This window comes from Bos mutus, chromosome X (assembly GCF_027580195.1).
Source record: "Bos mutus isolate GX-2022 chromosome X, NWIPB_WYAK_1.1, whole genome shotgun sequence".
NCBI lineage: Eukaryota > Metazoa > Chordata > Mammalia > Artiodactyla > Bovidae > Bos > Bos mutus.
In genome coordinates this window covers 100,562,435-100,573,886 of record NC_091646.1, presented here as the reverse complement: position 1 = coordinate 100,573,886, position 11,452 = coordinate 100,562,435, and the positions used below count along the sequence as shown (strand labels likewise).

Sequence of the window (11,452 nt, the reverse complement as noted above, 5' to 3'; positions counted from 1 at the left end):
CAAAAACGTGGGGATTCATTTCAGAATTGCCACACCCATTCAACACCATTCTTAACCAGCTTGACCATTGCTGGTTATTTTCCAAATCTCTAGAATAGGCTGTGGGCTCTCCTGGTAGCTCAGAATACCCACTCCAGTATTCTTGGGCTTCCCTGGTGGCTCAGACGGTAAAGAATTTGCCTGCAATGCAGGAGACCTGGGTTCAGTCCCTGGGTTGGGAAGATCCCCAACTCAGAGGAGGGCATGGAAACCCACTCCAGTATTCCTGCCTGGAGAATCCCCATGGACAGAGGAGCCTGGTGGGCTGTAGTCTATGGGGTCGCAAAGAGTCGGTCATGACAGCTTGACTAAGCACAGCACAGAATAGGCTGTACCTATTGGACTTGGGTCATTTCTTTGGACTTCCCAGCATCTGAACACTGTTGGGGAAGTCCTCTCCATGAATCTGGGTGGGAGGCAAAGATAGGCTCTTGCTAGAGGACTTGACCTTGCTAATCCTTTCTAAGCCTGCTCTGCAGCTGGGACAGAGGCAGATCAGGACAGGGGTGAGGGGGGTACCCTCTAGTGGTGGTCAGGACTATGTAGGAGAGGGGCGTACTCCCCAGACCAGTTCTGAGACATCATTTTGGGCATGACTTCTGTTGCTCAGACATCTCCTTAGGTCTGATACCATTTATAATAATAGAAGTGGTAAGCAACGTGTCTATGGCACACTGGTTAATTCATACACTTGTCATTACTAAAACACAAAGCAAAACAAACACTATAACCATTGCTGCATAAAAATTACCTCCCAAGCTACAAATGCTTAACCACCTTTGATCCAGAAAGCTCACTTCTAGGAACGTGTCCTGCGGATATATTTTCGCGCAAGTGAAAAGATGAAACGAGAGACGTGTAGTGTTGTCTGTTAGAGCGAAAGCGGAAAACCACCACCCACATGTCCCACCAAAGGGGACCACTTAAGTAATATCCCACAAATACCCACTGGACTATGAGACATCTATAAAAAAAGTATGAAAAAAAGTGAAAGTGAAGTTGTGTCCAACTCTTTGCGGACTGTAGCCCGCTAGGCTCCTCCACCCATGGGATTTTCCAGGCAAGAATACTGGAGTGGGTTGCCATTTCCTTCTCCAGGGGATCTTCCCAACCCAGGGATCGAATTCAGGTCTCTCACATTGCGGGCAGACTCTCTACCGTCTGAGACAGCAGGGAATCCCTGGTTTCCTGGATTTTTTTCCTGAAAAAAGTATGAGGAAAGCATTTTATATGTTGAAACAAAAAGATCTATTTCAATATACTTAAGAATGGATTACTTGAGCCCATTCTTAAGTTTAAAAAATCAAGATGTATTAATGAATGCATAGAATGCTAGGTTCTAAAAAGTAGGAACCTATGTTTGTAATTGCTCATATACTACTGACACTTTGGGATACACAAGAAATTATTGATATTTATTCAGAGGGCAGTGAGGATGAAGTGGGAATAAGGTAGTGAGCGTCTTTTCACTGGCTGTGTAGATTTTTCATTTTTTGACAATATGAAAGTATTACCTATATAAAAGTGACTAAAATAAAAACAATGCAGTTGATACTTTTTTTGTAACATAACTGCGTGCTTTATTGAGAATACACAGTAAAGCAGTAATATAATACAATAGTAAGGCATATATTTGGTGAAGTCTGATATGTTGTGAAAATGCAGTAAAACTGAAGTTTTAAAAAAATAATTAGTAAATGTTACAGTGTTGGTGTTAAAACACAATATATTACGATACACAAGTAAGAACCCAGTACCTGAAAACAATGACATAACATGCCATGTGATGTTTATGTTTCAGTTACATTATGACTTACAGTTTACTACTCGGTGGTTATAAGGAACATGAAATAATGTCCAAATTAATGCGTAAAATGTAGCAATAAAGCTCTCAGTTTTTATTCAAATATTTTGAGACTCACTCCAGAACTAATGTCTAAAAGATAAAATAAAACAAAAAAGATTAAAACAAAATCAAGCATTCTATTTACCTCTGATTTTAGAATGAAACTTAAACTTCTTAGTAGGAAGTAAAGTAACTCCTTGTTTTAAATCACGGTTAAAAAAAAAAAAAAAAAGAAAAAGCCCAAAATCTCAGGTAAAGAAAAAGTCCAGCGTCACATAAAAAAAAAAAAAAAAAAAGCCAAGACTAAAATCAAATCTTCATGTCATTTGTTACCTTAGAGCTTTGGGTTTTCTTTTGGAAATTATAAAGGAAAAAGAAAATGGAGGAAAATGTTCACACAATGGACAGGTGGTGAAGCTGTGAAATCAGGTGTGCACAATTATTAGGAACACCCCAAAACCAAAGTGAGGTAGAAATAGCATGAGAAGCCATGTTGGATGTTAATTATCATTAGTAAAATAAGGAACAAAACCCACTCTCCAAAAGTTAATTACACTTGATGTAAGAGGTAACAGATTTGCAAAATGATAGATCACAGGGTGATTTCTATTGAATGGATGATAAAGAAGAGTGAAAGACTAATAAGACAAAATGAAAGAGTAAAGCTTTTTTCCTACCAGTTAGTCCTCTTGCCTGTACTCCTCCTTTCGAACGATTTCTGTTTACTTATATATATTTAACCTGCCTAAGCCACCAAAAAGGGGTTTGGAGTACCTCTTGGAACATTTGAATCCATTTACATTCCCACTCAACAAACCTGCCTGGAGTTACTTATAGAGAAAAATGCTGAACAGGGACGCAGGGTCCTGGGCGTCTGGGTGGATATTTAACAGTGTCATAATGTGATGGGGCAACTGTCTTCCACATTTTCACAAGGGTTATTTTAAATTATGTCTTGTGGCATTTACAAACTCATTGAAATGGGGAAAAAAACTTACAAAACTGGAAAACCAAGACACCCACTACTGTTTGACTATGAGAAAAGAACTGCGCTGTAATTATAAAGCTCTCTCTGTAAGGTTATGAACAGTTATCCAATCCTTTACATGAAGAGTGGTCTGCTCTCTCTGAGGGAATCTACAGCCCTCCTGCCTGGGAGTTAAAAATGCCTTCAGATGCTCTTTCATCAAAGCATCACTAACTCTAAACCGTGGCATTGTCAGCAGCAGGAAGCTGAATGAATCAACCAGTGGATTACTCTGACATAAGTCCTGTGTATTCATTCATATGTCCCTTAAAAAATTCAATACTCTAGTTGTCAGTGGAAAGTTCAAAATGAGAAACATCTGGAACCCTAGACCATGTTTTAGTGTGGTAGTTTCCTTCTGGCTTCAGGCTCCAGGGAGGATTCATTCTAGACCAAGCAGGTGAGCCTGGGTGATGAGAAGCAATTTCTTTCCATTAGGAAGTGGCAAGAACATTTGAACGAGAAATTTTAAATGTCTCTTGAAATTTATATTTACCTGTATACCTACAGTGCTTACATACCGATAGACATATAGATGTGTAAAACGAAAACCCATGGCCAGTCCCACTCAGTCAACAATTCCTAACAGAGCTATGTGAAGTAGTCATTTGGTGGTCTTAGAGGAAGTCCTATCTTTAATATGCAAGAAAAGAAAAAAAATCCATGAATTTCATATGGATACCACGCTAAAAGGATGCAAAACAATGCGCTGCCTCAGTTTGTGTTTGTGTGTGTGTGTGTGTGTGTGTGTGTAGGTATGTGTTTGTTTTTAGGGGTTTTTATAAACAACTTTTTTTTTATAAAGCACACATTAGTTTACAATCTTTCTTTATAACTGTTATAAAGTTTTAAACAACCCAAAATGCGTTCCATATAAAGAAATGGCAAGTTATTTAGCTATCAAGATTTTACATGTAGTTTTCTTATAACTTTTTGTACAATTGCATAGACGTGTAAAACCTGCCATTGTTAACAAAACAATAACAGACTTAGAAACTACTGAAATCTACAGTATAGTACCACTACCCTTCACAAAAATATAGATTTTTTTTCTTGTAAACTCTTACTGTCTAATCCTCTTGGTTGTATGAATATTATAAAAACCATGCGGGAATCAGGAGTTGTAAAACATTTATTCTGCCCCTTCTTCGTCTGTCATAACTGAAACTAAGGACTCCATCGCTCTGCCCAAATCATCTGCCAAGTGGAAAAGGCTTCCTACATTGTGTCCTGGAAAACAAAGAGAGAGAGAGACTTGATGCAAGGTGCAGAGATCATCACCCCAACTCTTTGCTGCTGTGGAAATCATCCCCCGTTTCTAGGTGAAGACAACACAGACGCTGCATTGAGGGGGATACACAACAGGGCTTGGTTTTTCACCAGTGTTCCAGGAAGAAGCAAAGCCTTGTTAATGAAGCCATTCCACATTGTTAGTATCAGCCTCCTATCAGGAATCAGACTCTTAGCATCATAGAAATGGCAAAAGTCTAAGATTATACTCCTCTTCCCTGTAGATATATATCAGGATTCCATGGAGAAGAGCAAGATTCCTGTTGTAAGAGGAGTAATTCATGGTGGCATGTATCTTTTCCACCTTGTTGTAGGAGAATATTTACTATGTACTTGTATTTAAAAGACAATTTGTTTTTACTATCAAACAACCACCACCATAACTATCACCACTACCATCACCACCACCACCACTCTACCATAGCCATGATGTGAAGTCTTCATCTCAAGGCTGTTACAAGCTGTTGGCTCACATCTAAGGCTATGGTGGAGGTGACTGTTTTCTCTATGTTCTTACTTGAATTGAAAGATAAACTCTTGACCTTTTTATGCACTACTAACATTTGAATTAGGAAGCTTCCGGAAAAAAAATCACTTTTGGCTCCAAATTATTTGAGAGCCTAATTAGAATATGACCCACATGTGTAGCATGCCTTTGTATATCCTGTGAATCCATTTTTGATCTCCTCCTAAATGAGGGTTAAAGAATAGCCTTTTAATAATAATACAACATGACCTAGTATTAATTCCCCAGCATGGAGCATAAAGGCAGCCCAATGTCTCTTGATACTTTGTGGTGAAATTCAGATCTAGAGTAAGATAATTTGAGACATACTTTATGACTTGCCTTTTCATGTATGTCCCATATTTTTATATGGCTAATTTTAATTCTTGGACATTATTAAATCATTCTACTATTCAAGTACTGCCTTTGAAAGGAAAAATGCTTTACTAGGCTATTACTACTTTGCCATGTATCAACTTTACAGATTCCCATAATAATTGTTAAAATCCCTATAAAAATTAAAGATAGACTAGGGCAGGCATTCTAGTCTTAATATTTATTTCAAGAGACATATCATTTTTAAATATACGAGAGGATCTGAAGAGGATTCATAGGCTGGCACTTAAACAGCCATGGCACCGGATCAAGTTAAGACTTATTAAAAGTTTAAGGCAGTGCAGCCATTTATATTATGGTGACCAAGTTTGTAAATCTCTTTGAGCTTTATTAGGGCAGAAATTTTCAGTAAGGACTAATTGTGCTGTAAAAAAATTTCCTCTGGATTTTGGGTTTTCTAAACCATAAAAACCACACAAAGACATAGTGAGTCCTTTGCTGCTCCTCAAAGCACAGATATCAACCTGATGCCAGCAGGTTAGAGAACTTCTCTTGTGTCTCTCTGGGAAAGCTGTACAATTATTCATGTGTGGTTGAAAATAGATGGACTAACTGCAAATTTTAAATTGCTTACAATCTTAACAACAGTCACTGAAACCACTAAAAGCAAAAACCCAAGATTCTTACAACCTGACACCTAAATATAATTCCAACCATTTCTCATGACCCACAGCTGCCTATAGTATAGTCTACCTGGTGGCTAGAAACATGTATTATGAAACAGGCCAGAAATCACTCCCTCCGCCATCAGCTGATTAACAATGATTACAAAGGGCCTATTTTAGACTGTGTACCAGGAGATGTAGAATGCGGTTCAAAAGATAATCAAGACAAAGAAATGCATTTATAGATTAGGTAGCCAGGTGGTACTTTTCCTACTCAAAATGGTGTTCAGTTACTACACGGAAGAAAAAGTCTTGAGTCTCTTAAGAGGCCTAAGTTCTAGGGGTATCTGCTGTTTACAAAGTTACCAGGTCAAGCAGAGGGTCATGGTTCTTAATATACCACACACATGCCCACAAAATGTTAGGTGGCCGTTAACCTATCCAGATGGTTAAATGTTCACAAATGACCTCATGGCTGTCCAAAAAAATGAAAGTATCTATATGATGCCCTTCATGACTGTGTTTACCTATACCCATTTCACCAGAAAAACAATTCTACAGTTTTCCATGGAGGTTTTCCTTCGAGCAAAAAAAAAAAAAAAAACAATTCTCTTGCTCGAAATATTGCCCCAAAGAAATCATACACCTGAACCTGCTGGAGGCATAAAACCACACACAAGTAGGGACACAGAAAGTAAAGGTTTGTATCCTGCGTCTATTATCCATGTGTGGAAGGCAGCAGACTAGTGAGAGCCTTCATTTCACCTGACAGATTGTTCTAAAGCCAAAATGAAAATCTCGTAACTAGGAGCACTAGAGGCCCTGAAAAACAGGCAGGATTCAGACATCTGCGATGAGCTTCAGGCACAAGTAGACCGAAAAATCTGTCTATAGCAAGTATTCATTTCATCCATTCTTAAGCAAGGACTGTTGACGAGAATGGCACCGTGCATTTAACATTAGGCTAGCTACATGTTTTTCCGAGTCAGCGTGAACTGTGACACATTGAGTTGCACGCGCCACCTCTGCCTCAGGGAGCTGTCTGCTGCGGTGATTGGAACTGAGAATTTCTGGCAGAGCCCCAAGACCTCAAGAGCAATCTGGCACTCTGTTTTTAAAAAAACACCATTCCCAAAGAAATGGTGAGCATTCAACTGGCCAAAGGAACAGCCAGAATACTGTGGTGAAATGTGCTTATCTTCTCTCCTAGAATGTACTCTTGGAAGAAAATATCTGGTTTACTGTACATTTGGGGGTTATTTTCATAACAATAAAAAACATCACTATTATTTTGATTCCCTGACTTCCTGGAAACTTGTCTGACTATAATACACCTCAGGTAGTAAAGTTTCCACATGCCTGTGGGATTTCAATCACATGTGCTGGTCTTTTCTAAAAGTCATTCATAAGAGACATATGTTCAGGGTGGTTAAAAAAAGACAGTGCGACTTTTTACCACAAGTTAGAATAAATTTTAAGGGAACTTACCATCAGAGTGAACCCAAGAAGTCTCACATTAGAAGGCAAACCGTCAGGAGCATTCAATACTTCACAGATTCAGGTTTCCTGTTTCTCCTCCCAGCCCACCACTCCCCTCCCTCAGACCCACAAGCCTTGGAAGGGAGTACAGGTGGAGACACACTGGAGGGTCATTCAGTCGATTAGACCTGCATGGCATGGTTTGGCAGAATTTCCAGTGTGACTCCTTACATTTAAATGAATCAGTGGCTACTCTTGTCCATGCTCTTGCTAAGGATTCAGAACCCTCTCCTAAGGACTCCCCACCCATCCAGCCTGTCTCCCACCAGAGTATACGCTATTGCCACCCATGGGAGAACATTCCTTCTCGCTTCCTTCATACTCAACTCTTGGTAAGCACGATCTTGTTTCATTTGGGCTGTCACTCAATATGTCATTTCGTGAGGTAATTCAGTGTTTAGATAATATTCCAGGTAGTATGCAGAAAGAAGTGGCTTTTACTATTAAACCCCAAACCACATTCAGTGATAACACTGTACCCTACCTATAAAAGGCATTAAAAAAGTCCCTCTAGATTCCAAAATTCACTTTTTATTCCTGACCGGGTGTGGGTCTATTTGGCTCCAGATGCCAAGTTAAAAACAAACAAACAAACTCCTCTAATGGGCAAGTTGAGATGTCATATGCTTTTCACACATTGTTTTCTAAGTGGCAGTAAAGCACATAGTTAAGAGCGTGGCTCTGGACCCAGACTGCCTGGATTCAAATCCTGGCTCTGTCACCTTGGGCACCCTGCTTACCCGCTTATTGACTCAGTTTCCTTATCTTTAAAACAGGGTTGATATGAGTACCTACCTCAGAGGCTTGTTGTGAAGATTACATAATGAAAAAGATGGCAAGTGCTTAGAAAAGTCCTTGGGAAACAGTAAGTGCTCAAAAAAAAAAAAAATGTTAGCTAAAGTGGGAAAGAGAGAGTGTAGGAACCAGGAAAAAGAAAATGAAAACAAAATGAAGTCATCCCAGAAGAATAAAAACCAAGGGCACTGGCAGAAAACACTAGGGTCTTGGAAGTGGAAGGAAGCTTTATGACTCATCGACTATGTGCGAGGCTAAATGTATTGTGAAGATTTTGTTTGTGTTGCAAATGGCAACAGATGATGAACTTCAGGATCCCAACTTAGGGACTTTGAAGGGTTGCCCTTTAAGAGAGTCCTGTTCCCCCAACCCCTGGTCCTGTTGTCATGGTGATGACAATGGCCATGAACATTGGAGGCATGTTCCTCATGAGCTGCAAGTGGAGAGGTGACTACCATCCTTACATGATGACACGTGTAATACACACATGCGCGTGCACGCACACAATTCTTACACAGACGCCAAACATAGAAAGCGGGATGAGACAGACAGAAGCCATGGCTGTGAGCCTGAATCTCACTAACCTCTCTCATTGGCTTCCCAGGGGTATTTCTTCCTTTAATAATAGAGAGAGGAAGAGGCAGAGATATCAGAAAGGAAAAAAAAAACATGCATAAATATACAGTTTCATACCAATTTGCTTCTTTTACCAAACAAATGTTGAGATGACAATTCATTTATCCCCTTCTGGAAAAAAAAAAAAAAAAAAAACAGAAACAAAAAACCCAAAAGACACATCCAGTCAAATAACCTTTACATACACTTAAAATCGGTGTAAACAGATAACATGATCCAGGAGACATCACTCAGAAGATCCATAGAGCTCATGTGTTTAAGTGGATGAAAGCTGGCTTGGCAGGGAAACCTGACAAGCTGAGGATTGTTTTCAAGGGCAACTGTAGAATCTCAAGTTTACTGGCCAAAAATCTCAGAATCTCTTCATTGTCCACTTGACAAGCAACACCCAAACCATACACGGTAGTTGGTTTGGAGTGCCAAAAATCTGCACTGCGAAAGCAAGGTGGAACACTGCTTCTTAGAGCCTAGACCCCATCCTCTCGGGAGAACTTGTTCTGTCTGACAGGAGCTCAGCATGTCTGTGACGGGACTGGGGGCATTGGAGAAAACGGAAACAAAGCAGGGAGGAGTTAAGTCCCGCTATGGGCAAGCCCTGGAGCACAATTCAGCAATGAACCTTCACCTTCCACCTCGTGATTCAGCAGATTCCGGGAGCCTGGAGGGTCAGCCACAGACCCCCCTGGCCTTGTTGGTGTTCTAGAATCCTATGTCTGTACATGCGGTTATGTGTTTTCAAAAAGCAGGCTGTGCTGAGAAAGTTTTGCTATGCTAGTATTTATAACTGGACAGAAAATGAGGGACTGCTGATCATACCTGGCACGTCTCGGGCACATAATCTCCTTTTTATCTCCAGGGTACCCCAAAGTGAAGTACTGGTTGTTAAACTTTGGCTTTAATAGTGGGATATTTCCTAAAACAATCTTCTCTGGAGTCCAGTATGTAGAGCGAGATATAAGCAGAGCAGAGCCCCTTCCCCCAACAAACCATGGTCAGTGCGCAAGCCATGGCTCCAAAAGGACCTACGAACCCAGGATTCCTTGTCAAGAGCAAAGAGGTCTGGAGCTACTCATCCAGAAGAAAGCTTTCAAAACTCAAGCCTAGGGTTGAACTTCTAGCATACAGGTAAAGGTTTTCTAAGTATGACCTTCTCTTGCTTCCCCCTTCCTTCCAATTTTCCTGATTCAGCCCTTTCTTGGGGATACAAAAATGGCAGGCATGGTGATGTAATAAACATGGTCAAGGTATTCACGATGCTCTTCAAACCAGAAAAGAGAGAGAGACAAAAAAGTACTGGCTTAGCAGTTGTGGGCATTTCCAGTGGTAGGACCATAGCAGACAATGGGAAAAAGGAAAAGGGGAGAACAGCATCATCTTTGAGGGCCCAAACCCAGCGTGAATAAATCATCTATTCTCCTTGACACCACTGGCAAAATGAAAAAGAAATCTTTTACTTCATGGTTATACTGTCTGGTGGTAGAATTAACTCTCTTCCCCTATAAGACTATATGAGCTCCTTGAAGGTGGGTCCACATGTTGCTCACCTACCTCTCTATCCCTGATACCTCTACTGTACCTTGACACCGTGGGTATTTGGTAACTGCCAGGTGAACTAAGGTAGGAAGGTCACCACACTAGGTCATGGCCAAGAGTCCTTTGATGTTTTTGGATACTTGGCCTTGCTTGCTATCCTTTAGCTTGGATGCCAAGGGCTGCTAACTGGTTCTGGCTTGTAACTTGGGTCTATTTTTCTATTTTTTAAATTTAAGTATAGTTGATTTACAATGTTGTGTTAGTTTCATGTATATAGTAAAGTGATTCATATATATATATGAATATGTATGTATGTATGTTGTGGTGGTTGTTTAGTCACTAAGTTGTGTCTGACTCTTTGCGACCCCATGCACTGTAACCTGCCAGGCTCCTCTGTCCATGGGATTTCCCAGGCAAGAATACCGGGGTGGGCTGCCATTTCCTTCTCCAGGGGATCTTCCCGACCCAAGAATGGAACACACGTCTCCTTTGTCTCCTGCACTGCAGGTGGATTCTTTACTACTGAGCCCCCTGGGAAGCTATATATGTGTGTGTGTATGTAGTATGTATGTGTGTGTGTGTGTGCACACACACACACACACACACACACACACATATATATATATATAGTTATTTATTCTTTTTTGGGGTAAGTTTCTTTTAAGAATTTTTTGATGTGGACCATTTTTAAAGTTTTTTATGGAATTTGTTACAATATTTTTTTTTTTTTTTTAGGTCTTCAACATACACATTTATTTATTTTTTTAAATTTTATTTTATTTTTAAACTCAACGTCACTCATTATCAGAGAAATGCAAATCAAAACCACTATGAGGTACCATTTCACACCAGTCAGAATGGCTGCGATCCAAAAGTCTACAAATAATAAATGCTGGAGAGGGTGTGGAGAAAAGGGAACCCTCTTACACTGTTGGTGGGAATGCAAACTAGTACAGCCACTATGGAGAACAGTGTGGAGATTCCTTAAAAAACTGGAAATAGAACTGCCTTATGACCCAGCAATCCCACTGCTGGGCATACACACTGAGGAAACCAGAAGGGAAAGAGACACGTGTACCCCAATGTTCATCACAGCACTGTTTATAATAGCCAGGACATGGAAGCAACCTAGATGTCCATCAGCAGATGAATGCTTCTTTTTTTATGTTTTGGATTTTTTATTTTTTTTTTGCCACCCATCATGTGAGACCTTAGTTTCCCAGTCAGGGATTGAACCCACA

The 11,452-nt window shown here is 40.1% G+C and overlaps 1 protein-coding gene across 9 annotated transcripts in view; it reads right to left on the bottom strand.

Annotated features, from left to right (window-relative positions):
* Positions 1-3,629: 3,629 nt before the first annotated feature.
* DMD (dystrophin) overlaps positions 3,630-11,452 on the bottom strand; it is a 2,671,852-nt gene continuing 2,664,029 nt past the window's right edge. For 7 of the 9 annotated variants that reach the window (XM_070365439.1, XM_070365442.1, XM_070365440.1 and 4 more), the window contains one exon: positions 3,630-4,142. In XM_070365439.1, the coding sequence (XP_070221540.1) occupies positions 4,045-4,142 (98 nt within the window). In that variant the 3' untranslated portion in view covers positions 3,630-4,044. Of the gene's footprint in view, positions 4,143-8,626; positions 8,659-8,735; positions 8,790-11,452 lie in introns of all 9 variants that reach the window. The other 2 variants (XM_070365443.1, XM_070365441.1) reach the window with 2 other exon arrangements.